This window comes from Seriola dumerili, unplaced genomic scaffold, assembly GCF_002260705.1.
Source record: "Seriola dumerili isolate Sdu_G_001 unplaced genomic scaffold, Sdu_1.0 BDQW01000193.1, whole genome shotgun sequence".
Classification (NCBI taxonomy): Eukaryota; Metazoa; Chordata; class Actinopteri; order Carangiformes; family Carangidae; genus Seriola; species Seriola dumerili.
The window spans coordinates 67,798-87,176 of record NW_019174448.1 but is presented as its reverse complement, the minus strand read 5'-3'; the positions used below and the strand labels follow the sequence as shown (position 1 = coordinate 87,176).

Here is a 19,379-nt window from a genome sequence, read left to right as displayed (position 1 = left end):
CAAAATTTCTAAGTGTAAAAATCCATCCTAACAAAGAGCCTGTTCTCTATAATACCTGCTCTCTAAAGGGAAGAATGAGAACGATCCAGGCTCAACCCTCTGCGGGCCAGTGAAGACTCGCTCTCCTGTGTCTGTATATCACTGATTTTAATCCACCTCACGCATCGGAAAACAAATCACCAATGTGCTGATCAATATGTGTGTTTTTGGAGACCACACTGAGAATTTTGTGTCAAAAAATTGGACTTTGAGCAATTCCCTGGTGTGATTTCCCCACATGGCTCCTGTCAAAAGCTCCTCTCTGAATGTGCTTACTTTAACTGTATTGCAGCAGATTGTTGAGGTAACAGTGATATAAATAAAACTTGACTTTGCTGCAAAAAAAAACAGATTGACCATATTGCCTACACCTTCTCAGCCATCTGTGCATCCATTTTTTTTATTTATTTTTTCTTGTCAGTCAAGAAACGCTGATTGGTTACAAAGATTAAACGCTTACGTGCGCTGTAATAGTCTGTTACACAGGCGGCAGGTCACTGATCGGTTACACCCGCTCTGATATCGAGCTTACTAATTTTAACTGTATCATTGAAAGAAGACGCAGCGTTGCTCTCGACTCCCATCTGTTCCAGTCTTTGTCATTCACATGCACACATCTAGAAAGCCGATTAGACACCCGGTCACCTGTGTACATGAAAAAAAAAAATACTGAGATAAGTTTAAACCGGTTTAACGGAGAAAGTCTGAAGTGCATGTAAAACGCACCGACTGGGAAAAACTGATCAGAAGTTCCTCTCGATCAAACTGTAATTAATGCAGATGGGCTGAATAAAACCCATAAAATCCCAATGTGTTTGACCAGATATGGATGAGGGGAACATGTCAGCTGCAGCTCAGGAGGTCAGAAGCAAATCGTCTGCCAATCAGAAGGTTGGTGGTTCAATCCCCGACTCCTCCAGTCCGCATGTCCAAGTGTCTTTGGGCGAGATACTGAACCCCAACTACCCCTGATGTATCATCAGTGTGTGTGTGTGTGTGTGTTTAACCCTGTAAACCTTTACTCTGGGTTCCTACAGGGAAGTGTGAAGATGCACGAGAGAATGATTTATTTTCAGGTCTAAAAACGTTTTGGAAAAGTCCCAGAGAAGTAATGGAAGATACTGTTTTTTTTCTGCCCTGTAGCCTGCAGTTTTAAAATGTGTGTCATCTCACATGTATAATTGTGCCTTTATGTCCTTTTTAATTTAGCTGTGAAGAATCACCAGGCTGATCTTTGTTCGTGTCTTGGCAGAGTTATTATTGGCATAAATCAAGCTGAACACCGAATCTAATCAAATCAAGAAATTAAAGTCTGGCAAAAGAAGCGAGAGGAAAAAAAGCTGATGGTGTGTGAGAGGCTGATTTTTGCTCTGCCACACAGAGAGGCCCGAGGGCGTCTATTGAGAACTTCACTTTAATCTGTTTTTTTCCTCTCTCCATTTGTTCCTATCTGCCCTCCACTCCAGGTGTTGGAGGGGAGGTTCTTCACTTTGAACTCCAGAAGCCCCCCCCCCCCCAACTGTGTCCAAACATGCTGGGACGTCCCACCTGTCTCCCTGCCCTCTCCTTTTTTTTTTTATTATTATTTTTTTCCCACAAGCCTCCTCCGCCACCACCCCTCCCTCCCTCCCTCCCCCTCTTCCCTCCTTAAACACTGACTGAAACATTTCTGTCTTTACATCCTCGCTCCAGCAATTATCCCTCTTCAAAGCCGAGGGGGAAAAGTAACTGGGGGAGGCAGGATGTGTTCTCGTGCGTTTACAGGATTGGAGTTGGTGGCAGGTATGTTACTGCTCGCTGTTTTAAGCTTTACTGTCATTACGCTGATAACACAGCGGGAACAAAGCAGGAGTTCGTCATTATTCTGCCTGGGAACCACAACTCCGCCGCCGAGAACCGTGTTTAAGGCTTTTTAAGAGAGATTACCAGTTGTTGCAAGACACAAGTGGTGTTTTTCTAAAGTGCACAGCAGCAGATTTCATTCCTTTTCTTTTTTCCTAGGGTTCGACCAAGAGGAGGAGACAGAGGTATTCTGAAGGCTGAATCACCCCCCAAAGTACATCCTGTGCTGATGCCAAATGTTTTTAAACTGCTCACGTTTTTTGTCTTTTACCCTCTTGAAGATAGGGAATCTTCTGAAACTGCTTTCAGACCCTCACTTCAACCTCCCTGACAAATTTCTTTCAGCTCTTTGAGACATAGTTACCCTCCAAACAGTCACTCCCTCCTTTCAGTGATGGGGAAAGAACATAGAGAAGTATAGGTTCACTGTAGAGTCTTTTCATGCAGCTGCGTCCAGAGAGGAGCTGCCATCTTATTGGCAGCAGATGAAATGACCGGCTGACGGCTGATATTAAACAGTTAGCAGTCCGTATTAAACATTAAACAGTACGTTGGCAAACTGCAGTTGGAAGGTGGGTGAGATTAAACATTTGTTGAGGTTAGGATAAAAAAGGATAAAATTCTCTACTCTTATATAAAACTGTCTAACTTAAAGTGACACTATACGGCCAAAAATATGTCGACATCCTTGATCTCTAAGGTTTTTCAGGTTTTTCATGGTTTCATCTATGACCTGTTTAGACAAAGGTGCTTCCAACTTTGTGCAAAAAGCTTCTATTTGTCCACTGTCCTGTTTTAAAGGTCCCATATAGTATAAAGGTAGATGTCCGTGTGTTGTTTGATTATAAAGCAGAAATGCACACAGCCTGTATTCACAAACTGAGCCTCAAAACGACCCGTCAGGACTTCTGTAACTTTGTGATGTCACAACAAATCAGTCACCGCTCTCAGCCATGCTCCAAGCCCCGCCCACCTGGACCCACCATCCAACCTTGCAGGATTTGGTTTCTCTGAGTGTTTCACCTGAAATCTTCTATCTTTTTATTCAATCAGAGTCAACCAATCAGAAGAGAGGCTCCTCTCTTCTGATTGGCTCACCGACCTGTTGTTACTAGAGCTCCAGAGAGAAGCCTGAGAGAGGAGATGTAAAACTACACTGAGAAGTTTATATATCTAGTGATAGATATATAGTGTATATATCTTCTGATGGATCAACACTTGAAATAAAACACAGAAGAAGAGGAAAATATTGGACCTTTAAAAACGGATGAACCGTAACACCAATAACTCCAACATCAGTGATGGACCTCTGATGCTCTTGTGAATGGAACCAAATCCCTGCAGCCAGGTTCCAAGAGTGGAGGCTGTTCAACCACATATCAGTGTAATGTTCACATTTGGAGGTTCAACTCCCCGAGCTGGTTTGTGTCCTAAAATCACACGTTAGTGGGCAAAGCCTCTGCTGCCTCCGCAGAGGAACAAGGCGACTTCTCGTGAGCCGGTGCCTCGAGCCAAACACGACAATTTCAAACATTAAAATAAGTCTCAAGCCAGGAGACGAGTATCCAGCAGCAGAGTCTAAAGAATATAAAAACAAAAGCACATCTCTGAGCAAAACCTTGGATGTTCGCCAATACCCAGCAGAAGCAGAGTAAAAAGCTCATCACCAACTGCTTTCTTACTTTGAAAAGAGCCTAACCCTCTGTCGGCAGAGCAGCGGGAGTCAGCGGCGCTTCCTTTAGCGGCCGGGCCCACCCGCCGCCGTGCTGCATCATGCTCTCTCATCACTATTATCATCCACAAAGTCAGTCAGTATCCGGCATGCATTATAGATGAGACACATCTTCTCGGCTACATGTCGGACAACAAGAGGTTGTGCAGCAATCCCTACTGATAGAACATACGCCTTCTGCCACCTATCTGAGCACATATACACACTTAACGGCTTCAGCCGTCACTCATACCAACTTGGTAATGTCCCTTTGAATAATACATGAGCAAATACCCATCAGGCTCTACAAACAGACTCAAGATCCTAATTCTGTGAGCGGACAGGGAGGAAAATTTTAACCAATGTTGCTATAGAGGTAAAACACAACAATGAAGGGTGGTTGCACCTACCGCATACAGCGATCCCTCGTAGGTACAAGCTCCTGTGATGAAAGAAAGAGAGCGTTAGCGTTAGAGAGTCACACCTTTAGTATTGATATGTCATGAAGCTCTTTTTTTCTTTTTTCTTTTTTTTTTTTAGGGATTATGTAAATCTGTCCTTATCATTCCTGCAGACGCTCAGGTCAAACAGCAGTTCAGCCCCATGAAGAATGAGGAATCAATTCCCTTCAAACTGTGAGATGTGAGTTTCCATGAGAGCGGCGCGTCAGGCCTGCAGTGCACTGTCAAACTCTGACGGTGGTCAATACGACTCAGCAACACAGAGAAGCATGTCGGGTAAATAAACAGACGTCCCCAGTGGGAGAATAATCCAAAAACAAATATTGAAAATCTGCTTGACTTGAAGCTGAGCCGTAAAAGCACCAAACTTTATAGACCAACTAACACAAGTATCACAACAAAAAAGTTTCTGAAGCTAACTGTAGCTCCTTTTGCTACTCAGCAAGACAGCCCCAACTTTAGCATCATATCACAGAGGCTTTTCCAAGCGGGGCCCCCAGTCCCCACAAGGCTTTTTACAAGATAATCAACAATGCTAATTAGCATTTTTCTGACCAGTAATCGATCTAAAAACACCAACATTACCCTTCAACTTACACTCTCTCTATAAAAACCTGAACACCCGAACTCCTCCTACGCCCCTTCAGAATTCAGGATGATCTAAATTCCTTAAATTGATCATTTCCCACCATTTCCATTCAGCGCATCATGAGCACTTGCCTGGAAATTTAAAAAAGCCAGATAATGTGCCACCTTTAGACTGAAAAGGGCAGGGAGCTGCTGATTATCTCTGCTCAATTTGAGGGTTAAATGTTAAGAAAACACAGACAGACAGACAGACAGACTCACGCCCGCTTCGCACCAGCCTCGCAAAACAAGACTTGAGAAATCTGATCAGACGCCACAGGGGGAAAAGTGCAGCGGGAGGTTAACATTTACCATAATGATCCAGATGGGAAAACAAGAGTACAGTTACAGTTGCAGAGTCATACACGATGCCCCAGAGCGAGTCTATTTGTGCTGCTGCTGCTGCTTCACGCGCTCTCGTCTCTTTATCTCTCAGTACGGGAGAAAAAGCGCACACTGAAAAGAAAATATACAATCTGGAAGTTTAATCAGCGCTGGGCCAATGTACAGCAGCGGTTAAGTTCTGCCGCTAAAGGAAAAATGCTTCCAGTGACCAATTAACACTCCAGATTTTTGAACAAGCTGAACTCTGAGACAATTAATCAACCCTTGAAATGTTAGGATGAATTTAAGTGGGTGTGTCATTCTAGCAAAGAGTATGAACCCAGTGCAATCACAGTTTGTTTATGCAAATGTGCGAACAGACTCCCCTTCTCCCAAATTGCATGGAAATTAAAGGGCAACACTTTTATTGTGAGACACACTTCAGCTAAAAAAAACTGCAAGTGTTGCTCCAGTGTTGACCACACTGCAACTGAAATGGACGTATTGGGGGAAAAAAAATGAAGTAATTTTTTGTACATACTGTTGATAAAGAGTAAAAGTCTTTATGTTACTGAGGTTTGAAGCTTTTGATTGGTGAGTAAACCTGAATACTGGCATGTGCTGGATGATAAATGTTGCTCATGTTTATGTTTTAAAGCCCTATTTTTACAAGATGATTCCTCAGTGAACAAAATGTTGAGATATCAAATCAGTTGCTGTTTTCTTGTGATCAAGCTTCGAATTTCCCATCAGCGCGGGATAATCACGGTCTGACTGAGGTTGAGACGGACGGACGCACTGACACACAAGATCATCACAAAAACGAAAAATTAACAAGTCCTTCACATATCCTGATCCTTGATCAACATTTTATATCTGGAGACTCTGATAATGAAGTTGTGCTCACAAGAAAGTGAGTTTGATATCTCAAGATAACAAGATGTTTAAATCATCATCTTAACATATCTCCTAATTACAAGAAACCATGGCAACTCGGAGAAGAAAAGAAAGCCCTGGACATGACACCCGTACACGCTGCCTCTCTCTGCCTTAACCTCACAGTCAGGCCTCACACAGACATTCATTTGATAAGGTTTCTAAATGAGCCCCCCTCACCCCCACCTGAGAGAGCTTCTTGCTTCAATTATTCATCATCAAGTGGAGATTTAACTGTTTACGATGCAGGAGAAGCAGCAGCTCAACTCAAAAACAGGCAGATTTATCCCGGGAGGAATTAATGTGGAGCTCTGCAGCATCCAAACTCTTAAGTTTCTCTTTAAAAGTGAAAGTTCTTATGGTTGTTTAAACAGTTTTTTTCTGTGATTAAACTTGAACTTATAGGTAGTAGCATGTTTTATATTGATATATAGTCATCTGAATGCTGATTTATGTAATCTTAACTTTTCAAACACCTTATTTCGGCCAGATTTAGCTGGAAGTCAAGATATTCCTTGGACCTGCAAAATGCCAAATGAATGGGACAGAAGTGAAGTCAAACTCCTGTGTGTGTGTGTGTGTGTGTGTGAGTGAGACTCTAATCTGGAGGGTCAGGGATAATCAGCAGAAAACAGAAACATCACAGCCACATTCAAATAACTGCGAAGGAATCTCTCCTCATCCTCAGCATCCATCCCATCCACCGAGCAGCTACCTCGCGTCACATGTAACAGTTCAGATCCTATAACCGCTCTGCTCGGCTTGTCACCGCCGAAGGAGGCGAAGAAAGGAGCATCACGCTTTATAAAAGTTTGACTTTTACTGAAGCAACAGCTGCCAAGCGGATTGGACACATGCCGAGATGAAGGGAGAGGATGCTAATGACTTTGGTAAAGTCGGGTTCTGCTGCTGCTGCTGCTGCATGTGCCAGATTTCAACATGCAGCCCGACACCTTCCCCGCAGGTACCAGGCTGCTGTAACAGTTAACAAGCCCCGGTCTGACAGGAGGAATGGGAGTGAAACCTTGAATGGATCAGACCCTGCTTTGGATTCTGCCCCTCACAATCTTATGCATTATGGCTACACTGACTGTAGCTGTGCATGGGCAGACCTCTTAGATTTGATGCAGAGCTATGAATATTTCAATGGCAGAGAGTCCACGAGCACCACTGATTTCAAAGACGTGTTCAGATATTCATGAAAAACTCAGACAAGTGTTGCTTTTCTATTCAGATTCCTTCACAGTGTGTTGAATGCGGCTGGGGGCATCTGCGGGGTTATCATCCATGAAACAGGTTATAGTCTCACTCACCTGTAGGAGATTACTTATGGTTGATAATGACAGCCTGAAGATTTTATTATTGAGGAAGGTTCCTGAGTTTCTTCTTTTCTCAAACGGACAAAAGTTCGACGTCACTTCTGCCTCACTAAGAATCTGATTTGTGATTTGCGAATGAAAAGATGCAAAGACTTCTTGTTAAATCTGGTCTAGGTAAAGGTTTTTTAAAACATCTAGATACATACAACAACCTTTCAGTGGCTGTATGTCAGGGTCAAGCAGGTCCTAACACCTGCACATAAATGCTTTCTGGGATGTTAACACACGTACAGGACAAATTTGACTGAAATCTCCACCTTGATGGTGATGGTGACTTGCTCCCAGGTGAGGTGGATGTTCACTCAGAAATCCTGTCGAAATGAATGTTTGTAGGACTTACTTTAAAATTCAACACCTTTCTTTTCTGGGAAACAAGCTGGAGCTGGAAGCACACAAACTTCTCTGCTTTCACCCTGGGAAAACAAAAACCTGCTCAGAGGATGCCAAAGCAGGGTCCTGGCCCCCTCCAGGGGTCCTTGAGGGAGTTCCAGGACGTCCTCAGCAACTTGAGGAATGAATTACAGAGGCTATACTGTTGCCTGGATCAATGGAGACTGTGGCCACAACTTTCACTCCCCTGCAGGATTTCCTATGTGCAGACTGGACTGATTCGTGATTCAGTGGTGGAAAAGTAGGCATGGTGGAAGTAAAGGTTTATGTCTGGGGTCTGTGGGTCTAAATGTGTGTGTGCATGGTGGTCCCTGATAACCCCTGACCTACATAACAACTGGTTAGGCTAAAAGAGACCAAAAATACCAACCGTATATCCCTCGGGGGCCGGAGAGGATCGCAGCCAGGGCACCGACAAATATCCACCATCCACCCATGGTCGCAGCCAAAGAGGGCATTAAATCCAAATCCAAGTCAGGAGGGAAAAACGCGCGATGTGTTTGTGTTTATCTCTCTAGTTCAACTGAGAGCAGTTCTCTCTCAGCATTATTGATGTCCCAATGTAGCAGAAAACAAGCAGGAAAGATCCAGGACTCTTCCAAAAAAAAAAAAAAAAAAAAAAAAAAGGAGCAGGGAGACGGAGCGCACCGGGTCCGGCTCCTGAGCGCTGCGCTCCGGTCTGGAATGCAGCGCAGCCCCGTAAACCTGGAGAAGTATCCACCTCTTCTCTCCTTCCTCCGCCCGCTCACTGCTCTGCCGGTCAAGCGCAAAACTCTGCCAGGAAAAAAAGAAAAGAAAAAAAATATAAGAAAAAAAAAACACACACTACAAGATGCAAGGTGGATTGTCTTCTCCGCAGCAGCAGCAGCAGCAGAAGAAGCAGCAGCAGCAGCAGCAGCCGGGACGCTTTTAAAAGCCGAGACGCACGCCGACGAGAGGCGGAGAGGCGGCCGGACTTTCTGCGCTCCTGCGGCGAGTGTTGCGCGGTGTCTGAAGTCACTTCTTGCGGCGCAGCGGTCTTCTTCTCCAACCCCCCCTCCTTCCACTCCTTTGCCCTTCTTCTTCTTCTTCTTCTTCTTCTTCCTCTTCTTCTTCTCCTCTTTCTTGTTCGTCTTCCCCTCCTCTCTCCAGGAGGACGTCCCACCTCTCAGCTGCTACACCCCCCTCCCTCTTTCCTCCCCCTCCTCCCCCTCCTCCCCCTCCACCACCACCCACCTCCCAGATATAATGTCACATGGTGGTGGACTCTGCTCCTTCGGGATTAAAACATGAGGGAGAGAATGATTGTTTGGATGGTGACTGTGGTGATGAATGGCTGTAAAGTGGATCATCTGCAGGATTCACCGTTTTAATCCCATTTTCAGCAGGAAATCACAGGTTCACAAAAATAATACATTAGTTTTGTCTGTGTGGAGTTAAACTCACTTTTACCTCTGCTGTCTTTACAATATCCTGTCATATTACTATAGAGACCTGTACTGTGTCTGCGGCCCCCAATACTCACTCTTTAAGTTTATTATAATGTGAATAGCGACCTCGACATATTTAATGGTGTTTTTATGGCCTGTTACATCATCATTAGTTTCGTGTAGGGAGTTTTTAGTGACTTTATCTCACTTAATGACATTTAATCCTCCAGGATCCTCCCGTTCGTGCTGTATATCTGAAGGCCTGGTGAGTTTAGAAGCATGACAGTGCACTTTATGGCACTTTAGGTGAGTCATAAACGTAAAGCAGCTTCTCCAAATAACTGAGAGCTCGCAAGATGAATCTAAAGGTGGAAACTTAAAGATTTTCTTTCTTTTTTTAAGACTTCTTCTGTGCAGCTTCACTTCTTAGTGTCTCTAAAATTATTCAAATTAAAATAGTCTAAGAAAGAAGAATTAGTTCTTACAGCTGCAGCTTCTGAGGAGGAGTTCATGAGTGTAGATGCTTCTGTGTATTTAAGGCCCCCCTCCTATGAAAATTAAGTTTTAAACCTTGTTAACATGTAAATATGATGTTTTTATTTATTTTTGAACTCATTTATTTGGCCTTTTTTTTTTGTAATTTTGCTAAATAAACCTTAAACCTTGTCAGTACAGGGAGCGACACTTTGCATTAGCACAACCGCTAACACTGTGTCAGCCACTGCCGGTTACAAGCTAACAAACAACATAAACTAATACAAGATGCTAACTGTGCTAACGGTTCTGATACGTCTGCTTGTTGCTGGTTCTGGTCTCACCAGGCTCCTCATCTGAGTCTGGGTCTGACTGAGTCTCTCTGATGTTTCCTCCTCTTACCATCTTGATGCTCTCTCACCTGTCCACCTGGAGCGAGCAGGTGGTGGGCGGGGCATAAGGTCTGATCCAGAGTTTTTCAATGAGGAAGAAAGAGTAGATGAGCTTCCATTTTTTTCACCTCATATGTGTGAAAATCATGTTAAACAAAATATGAATCAATCACGAATCATCGAGTTTAAAACATGTCTGGAGAGAAACTTTAACATCAACCACTCTGGTCATCCTGTGGAGACTTCATACAGCTTTTGTTTGAGTATTGGTTTTAGCTTTCCAAAGGAATCTTGTTTCATTATTAGTGGCTGCAAATGTGCAAAACTTTAAAACTGAGTCGAGAAATTTGGAGAAAATTGTGGTGAAAATTGGGGAAATGCAGGTTTTTGGAGTGAGAAGGAGGAAAAAGTGACTGAAATGTGAGTTTTGAAGCAGTTTTATTGTCACATTAACGTGCTTAAACATATCACCACAAACGTATCACCTGTTGTGTCACTATAATGTTCATGTTTTGTCGTTACATATCCAGTGTTGTGGCACTTTAGGTGTGATTTTACGATCACTTTTACTCTGAATTGTGTCACTGAAAAATTCTAATTTTGCCCAATATCCCATTTTATAGCATATTCTATACTTTGTGTGTCTTTTTAACCACATAAAATATTGTTTAAAATCAGTTTATAGTTTTTATCCATTGTTATTACCATTACTATATAGTATCTCTATGTTTTCACATACAAGAGTTGTAGTATTGTTATCTCACTCATGGGTGCTGTATATTCTAATTTTATCTCCGGTGATCTCAGTGACCTTACTATATATTTATAGCACTTTCCTTTTCTTACAGTATTGCAATATAACTTCCAGTGTGTTGATTCTTCATCTACAGTATCTGAGCAGTGTTAGACTCAGCTGATGTCTGTTTAATGACCTTCCAAACTGCAGAGAGTTTCTAGGATGTGAGCAGCTCCTCCTGTCTGCCAGTCTAATGTTTAATCAGAGGGAGTGCAGGACTGAGATTCCTCAGTGTCACATGGCAGTAACCTGATCTCTGCTCGGCCCTTTTGTCCTCTGCCAAAAACAGGGATCAGAATCAGTTTTTTTCCTTTGAACCAGTTTTCTCCCTGCTGCTTTAATGTTGCTGCTGCTGCTGCTGCTGCTGCTGCTGCTGCTGCTGCTGCTGGTGGTGGTGGTGATGGTGGTGCTGGTGATGGTGATGGTGATGGTGCTGGTGGTGTTTGAACCCTGCAACTGTCTGTAACCACAACACACTCACACAGTGGAAACCCTGATATCCAGTCTTTGATCAGAAAACCTCCAAAGTGACCGAAGATCAGTGTGAACATGTTAACATCACCTGACTGATACTTGAGCTCAGATGTATTTTATTCTTATATAAGAAGGGAAACTGAAGTAAGCTGAGTCTGGTCAGGACCTTTGAAGACACTGGATGCTGCTGTGTTAAATCCATGTTTAGAGATGGTAAACACTCCTTCTGCACTGTTTTCCTTTTTATCATTCACTGTGCTTTTTATATTGACTGAAATTATAACTATGACTTGACTGTTTGTGATAATGTGTTTCTGAGATGCTGAGTAACATGGAGGGAGATTGTGCAAAGACATTGCAGGATAAGGTGAAAACAGTGCAGGTGCATGTATATACACGTTGACGTCCACACTTGTTCGTGTTGTATGTTTGTGTTTGTTGTTTAATATCATTCTTGATTTGTTTGATTTATTCATTTATACATTGTTCTCTAATTTTATGTAACTGTGGCAAATGAATGTAGGTGTCAGACCACCTGTTGCAGGAATCCGTCTTCTTCTGGTCTCTGAAGACACTGTAGTTCTTTATGACTCTGGCTGCGTTTGATGGAATCTAAACGTCTAAATTGCCAAAAAAAACAAAAAAAACAACCTTTGCACAGTTCTTGCAGGTTTCTTGGTGTGGAAATGCAATGCTGCAAAACCCTCAAACCCTCTCTCCAGACCCCTTGGAGGTTCCAGACTGTGAGTTTGAAAACGTACGTCCCAAAATCACACTGGATAAATTTGGCTCAATAGGCTTTTAGAATCTGTACAGCCTCGAATCAGATAAGGAAAAGCTGCCCCCGAGGAAAAGGGGCTAAAAATAGAAGGAATAAACCTCCGACAGAGCGACCGAGCACGTGGAAGTGATGTCATATCTACAGCACAGACTGAAATAATGCAAAAATACGATATGGAAAATCAGGATGACGATATTATGGATAGTTTGTAAGAACACAGGCCTGTAAGAGTCAAACTGGTAACACAACTCACAGGTTTACTGAAGTTCCTGCTCGTCAACAAGAAACTCATTGAAGTCTTCTCTTTCATCATTTTCACTATTTCCACAATTTTCATTGCCTCTTCCTATAGTCTCCCCGCTGCCAAATCCTATTACATTAGCTGCTGCAACAGCCTGATTCGCCCCATGGGGACCAATAAAAACATATCTCCATCTTTTACTGAATATCAACCTGCACAGCATCAGAGGAATTGATGTTTAATTGGCTGTGAGGTGCTAATTCAGCACACACAGTTTGAACAGATATCTCCACTGACAGCAGAAATAATGCTGTTTTTGGCCTTAACAGGGTAGATATTGATATTAACTGGGCTCAGTTAAAGCCTCAGTTCACTGGTTTAACATCAGGCTGCTAATCCTGAACATGAATTAATAAAGGTCCCATTCAGCTTCAAGTCAAGGACTAAAATAAATGAAAAATTGAGCTAAACTTTGCTTTTTGTTGTTGTTGAGTTAAGATATCACACACACATGCTGCTACATCAACATAAATCTCCATCTCTGGGTCGGGGGTAGACTGGTGAGCTGATGAGAACTTTTCAAGGCCTTTCAGTCATTTTCAACAAATTTTAAAGCCTCGTTTGTTTCCCTCTGATCCAGGAAGAGTTTTTTTTAAACGTCAGCAGGAGCCATCATGCTCTCACGGATCTTGTAATGAAGGCTGCAGGATAGTTTATACATTATTAAAGAGTGCATCTACAGTGCAGCTACCTGTGTCTTTATGAGTTGTGTTTTAACTGCAACAGGTTGCAGGAAGCCCCCGTATCACGTCTGCAGGGGTCAGAAGGACAGCCCGGGTCAATACTGCCTCCTGGTGTTCAGATCCCAGTACTACACCTGAGTTACACCAGTTGCAGCAAGTATGTGCAGTCAGCCATGTGCTGCTGTATCCGCCTCCACTCTTCTGGTTTCAGGTTTTCCACCAGACAGGGTTGGAGGCCTGGCCAGTTCAACCCTCCAGAGCTGTGCTATACATGGCAGTGTCATTATTTCCCCAAAGCACCCAGACACCAACCAATACTCTAAACATGAAATAACAATAATAATAATTAACTGATTAGTTGGTTGATAGAAAATTAACTGGCAACTATTTTGATAATTGAGTTTTCGTCTAAGTAATTTTTAAAGCATTAGGACTTGATCAGTTAATATCCATATAAGTGGTGATGGTGTTTGTGTGTCTGCCCATGTATGTGTGTGCGTGGTGTTAGGAAGTGCCAAAGCTTAACCTTCAAAAAGCCCTTTGAAGATGTCAGGACGGGCCAAAATGACCTCATAATAATGGTCTTTAACTAAATTTGTCCTCACATTTATAGAAAGAACGCAAAGAACCACACAACAACACGCACACACAAGTACACGCAAATACACCCTGTTGATTTACTTTGCTGTAGCTCTCATACTTGAGTTAAAAGGTTAAGAGTTAATCAGTCTAATTAGCCAATCAGAATCAGCTTTGTCCATTTCTGCCCAGTAACTGTCAGTAGCACCTGCTGAGACACTGGTTGCTATGGTGACGGTGTCCACCAGGGGGAGGAGGGAAACACGCACACACAATCCCCTCTGTCTCCGCAGAGAGACAACCGCTTTTAAGATGAAACTTCTGCTTGAAAATTGGATCACAGAGAGAAAACTGCAAGTCCTATTGAAAAGATCGCCTCGCTACGGCCGTCCCAAGGCCTCAGTAAAGAGATCGATATCTTTTATGTGTACCTACAGTTTACGGTTGAAGTTTTATCGCAGTTTACAAAGTCCACTCTTCAGCTTCAGAGCTCAGTTTATGGGAGATTTGGGAAGCCCTCTCTGCACTTAGGAGGGTTTTCCTCAAAAACCATAACATCTATCAGAATGACACCAACACTGGGTGTCAATGAAGGTTGGAAATTGTGGGATTTAAAAGAGTTTGTCTGGTTTTTTTGAGGAAAATATTCAGGGTTGAAAGAGTGCGGGTGATGTCATTCCCTCTAGATCTGAATATTCAGTGCAATACACACCTATTATAAAACCTGAAACTGTCTAAAAATGACAAAACATAAACTGTGATTTTTGTGAGAACCATAGTAGTTGCCCAAATACTGATTTAACACGTGAGAGTCTCAAGTCTTGTGACCCGTTTAAGGTTTCAACCATTTGAAGTATGACGCATCAGTAGAGCTCTAAAGAGGGCTGGGTTTGGTCGTTTTCACGACGTCTCCCCATTCATTCTCTATGGGAATTTTTTCCAGCTTGTATTGCCATTTACATCGCCACGGTTACTCGAATCGCTAAGAATTGGAAAAGGATAATTGGATACTTTTACAATGATTAATTCAGAACACACACATGAAACCTTTTTAGACCTTTTATGAACCTCCAGACTTCCTGTAAAACAGTAGGCTGTAGGTATCGCTGGTGATGCCCACCTTGTCTGCTCTCTCCGCCTTTTACTCTCCCGAGATGTTTCAAAATCAACAGGCAGCACAACTCAGAACAAATACTTTATTCAGCACATTGATTATATACAATCTAAAAGACGACTCATTCCTCCTGCTTCTTCTCTGCTGGTTTGGGTAAGACGTCTCCACTCTTGAACCACAGAGCTTCACTGAAATTCGCCATAGAGAATGAATGGGAGACGTCGTGAAAACAACCAAACCCAGCCCTCTTTAGAGCTCTACTGATGCGTCATACTTCAAATGGTTGATAAACCTTAAACGGGTCACAAGACTTGAGACTCTCACGTGTTAAATCAGTATTTGGGCAACTACTATGGTTCTCACAAAAATCACAGTTTATGTTTTGTCATTTTTAGACAGTTTCAGGTTTTATAATAGGTGTGTATTGCACTGAATATTCAGATCTAGAGGGAATGACATCACCCGCACTCTTTCAACCTCTGAATATTTTCCTCAAAAAAACCAGACAAACTCTTTTAATAATCCACAATTCCAACCTTCATTGACACCCAGTGTTGTGCATTCTGATAGATGTTATGGTTTTTGAGGAAAACCCTCCTAAGTGCAGAGAGGGTTCCCCAAATCTCCATAAACTGAGCTCTGAGAGCTGAAGAGTGGACTTTGTAAACTGCGATAAACTTCAACCGTAAACTGTAGGTACACATAAAAAGATATCGATCTCTTTACTGAGGCCTTGGGACGGCCGTAGCGAGGCGATCTTTCAATAGGACTTGCAGTTTTCTCTCTGTGATCCAATTTTCAAGCAGAAGTTTCATCTTAAAAGCGGTTGTCTCTCTGCGGAGACAGAGGGGATTGTGTGTGCGTGTTTCCCTCCTCCCCCCTCGGTGGACACGTCACCATAGCAACCAGTGTCTCAGCAGGTGCTACTGACAGTTACTGGGCAGAAATGGACAAAGCTGATTCTGATTGGCTAATTAGACTGATTAACTCTTAACCTTTTAACTCAAGTATGAGAGCTACAGCAAAAGTAAATCAACAGGGTGTATTTGCGTGTACTTGTGTGTGCGTGTTGTTGTGTGGTTCTTTGCGTTCTTTCTATAAATGTGAGGACAAATTTAGTTAAAGACCATTATTATGAGGTCATTTTGGCCCGTCCTGACATCTTCAAAGGGCTTTTTGGAGTTAAGCTTTGGCACTTCCTAACACCACGCACACACATACATGGGCAGACACACAAACACCATCACCACTTATATGGATATTAACTGATCAAGTCCTAATGCTTTAAAAATTACTTAGACGAAAACTCAATTATCAAAATAGTTGCCAGTTAATTTTCTATCAACCAACTAATCAGTTAATTATTATTATTGTTATTTCATGTTTAGAGTATTGGTTGGTGTCTGGGTGCTTTGGGAAAATAATGACACTGCCATGTATAGCACAGCTCTGGAGGGTTGAACTGGCCAGGCCTCCAACCCTGTCTGGTGGAAAACCTGAAACCAGAAGAGTGGAGGCTGATACAGCAGCACATGGCTGACTGCACATACTTGCTGCAACTGGTGTAACTCAGGTGTAGTACTGGGATCTGAACACCAGGAGGCAGTATTGACCCGGGCTGTCCTTCTGACCCCTGCAGACGTGATACGGGGGCTTCCTGCAACCTGTGTGCAGTTAAAACACAACTCATAAAGACACAGGTAGCTGCACTGTAGATGCACTCTTTAAATAATGTATAAACTATCCTGCAGCCTTCATTACAAGATCCGTGAGAGCATGATGGCCCTGCTGACGTTTAAAAAAAACTCTTCCTGGATCAGAGGGAAACAAACGAGGCTTTAAAATTTGTTGAAAAATGACTGAAAGGCCTTGAAAAGTTCTCATCAGCTCACCAGTCTACCCCCGACCCAGAGATGGAGATTTATGTTGATGTAGCAGCATGTGTGTGTGATATCTTAACTCAACAACAACAAAAAGCAAAGTTTAGCTCAATTTTTCATTTATTTTAGTCCTTGACTTGAAGCTGAATGGGACTTTATTAATCATGTTCAGGATTAGCAGCCTGATTTAAACCAGTGAACTGAGGCTTTAACTGAGCCCAGTTAATATCAATATCTACCCTGTTAAGGCCAAAACACAGCATTATTTCTGCTGTCAGTGGAGATATCTGTTCAAACTGTGTGTGCTGAATTAGCACCTCACAGCGCAATTAAAACATCAATTCCTCTGATGCTGTGCAGGTTGATATTCAGTAAAAGATGGAATATGTTTTTATGGTCCCCATGGGGCGAATCAGGCTGTTGCAGCAGCTAATGTAATAGGATTTGGCAGCGGGGAGACTATAGAAGAGGCAAAAATGAAAATTGTGGAAATAGTGAAGAATGTGAAAGAGAAGACTTCAATGAGTTTTTGTTGAGAGCAGGAACTTCAGTAAACTGTGAGTTGTGTTACCAGTTTGACTCTTACAGGCCTGTGTTCTTACAAACTATCCATAATATCGTCTATCCTGATTTTCCATATCGTATTTTTGCATTATTTCAGTCTGTGCTGTAGATATGACATCACTTCCACGTGCTCGGTGTCGCTCTGTCGGAGGTTTATTCCTTTATTTTTAGCCCCTTTTCTCGGGGCAGCTTTTCCTTATCTGATTCGAGGCTGTACAGATTCTAAAAGCCTATTGAGCCAAATTTATCAGTGTGATTTTGGGACGTACGTTTTCAAACTCACAGTCTGGAACCTCCAAGGGGTCTGGAGAGAGGGTTTGAGGGTTTTGCAGCATTGCATTCCACACCAAGAAAACCTGCAAGAACTGTGCAAAGGTTTGTTTTTTTTTGTTTTTTTTGGCAATTTAGACGTTTAGATTCCATCAAAGCAGCCAGAGTCATAAAGAACTACAGTGTCTTCAGAGACCAGAAGAAGACGGAGTCCTGCAACAGGTGGTCTGACACCTACATTCATTTGCCACAGTTACATAAAATTAGAGAACAATGTATAAATGAATAAATCAAACAAATCAAGAATGATATTAAACAACAAACCAAACATAGAACACGAACAAGTGTGGACGTCAACGTGTATATCATGCACCTGCACTGTTTTCACCTTATCTCAATTGTCTTTGTCACATCTCCCTCCATGTTACTCAGCATCTCAGAAAACACATTATCACAAACAGGTCAAGTGTCAGTAGTTATAATTTCAGTCAATATAAAGCACAGTGAATGATAAAAAGGAAAACAGTCAGAAGGAGTGGTTTACCATCTCTAAGACATGGGATTTAACACAGCAGGCAGGAATCCAGGTTGCTTCAAAGGCGTCTTCTGAACCAAGACTCAGTTCTTAACCCTTCAGTTTCCTTCTTTATATAAGAAATAAATATAATCTGAGCTCAAGACTCAGTCAGGGTTGATGTTAACATGTTCACATACTGTAATCTTCGGTCACTTTGAGAGGTTTCTGTCAAGCTGGAATTACAGCTTTAGCTATGTAGTCTAAAAGTTGCATAACTCAGATGGTATAAAATCACATTGTGTGGCATGTGTGTGTGGTTTTACAGACAGGTTTAGCCAGGGGTTCAAACACCACCAGCACCACCACCATCACCATCACCAGCACCATCCACCATGCCAGCACAGTCAAGGTCAATTTTTTGTCTTTTTCTAACGGACTTGGGGCGGGTTTAGCTGTGTAGTGTGGGCCACCAGCGACTAGTTAGTCACAGTAGGGCGCTTGGCTTATTATGCTAGGTGCTCACGACCCTAAAGAGTAGACTATGACTAGATAGGCAAGCAGAGCAGCAGCAAGCTTATACAAGGCAACATTTAAAGCTTAAGGCAGGGAGGTAGAAACTCGGTTTTCATATTAGGAGAAAACTGATCTGATCCCTGTTTTGAGCCAGAGGACAAAAAGAAGGATGCCTGTAGCTCAAAGAGATCAGTTCTGTTAATTGTCTTGGCCAGTGTGACACTGAGGCAATCTCAATCGCTGCACTCCTCTGATTAAACCATTAACTGGCAGATCAGGAGGAGCTGCATCACATCCCCTAGAAAACTTCTCTGGCAGTTTGGATTTAAAGTCATAAACAGACATCAGGCTGATGTTTCTAACACTGCCTTCAGATCTGTATGATGAAGAATCAACACACTGGAATTATTATTGCAATACTGTAAGAAAATGGAAGAGGTTGCTAATAAAATATATGTAAGGTCACTGAGACACCGGAGATAAAATTAGAATAATACAGCACCCATAGAGTGAACTAGATTAGCAAACAATACTACAACTCTTGTATGTTGATATAAACATAGAAAGGATACTATATAGTAATGGTTAAATAACAAATTCCGCCGATAAAAACTATAAACTGATTTAAACAATATTTTATGTGGGTATAAGTAGACAACCACAAAGTATTAGAATATACCTTTGAAAACATGTTTTTCCGGATTTTGGAGGCAAAAAAATTAGAATTTTTTCATGTCTGACGAAAGGTTCACAATTCAGAAGTAAAAGTGATCGTACAAATCACACCTACAAGGTGCGCACAACACTGGATATGTAACGACATACAAAATGAACAGTTATAGTGACACACAGAGGATGATACGTTTGTGTGTGATATGTTTAGCACTGTTAATGTGACATAAATCTAAAACTCACATTTCAGT

General features: G+C 42.2%; 1 protein-coding gene across 1 annotated transcript in view; it reads right to left on the bottom strand.

The window, feature by feature from the left end:
• fras1 (Fraser extracellular matrix complex subunit 1) overlaps positions 1-8,146 on the bottom strand; it is a 228,899-nt gene extending 220,753 nt beyond the window's left edge. The window contains exons 1-2 of the mRNA XM_022753768.1: positions 8,080-8,146; positions 4,003-4,034 (exon numbers count right to left, since the gene is read on the bottom strand). Of these exons, the coding sequence (XP_022609489.1) occupies positions 4,003-4,034; positions 8,080-8,146 (99 nt within the window). The remainder of the gene's footprint in view (positions 1-4,002; positions 4,035-8,079) is intronic.
• Positions 8,147-19,379: the final 11,233 nt, after the last annotated feature.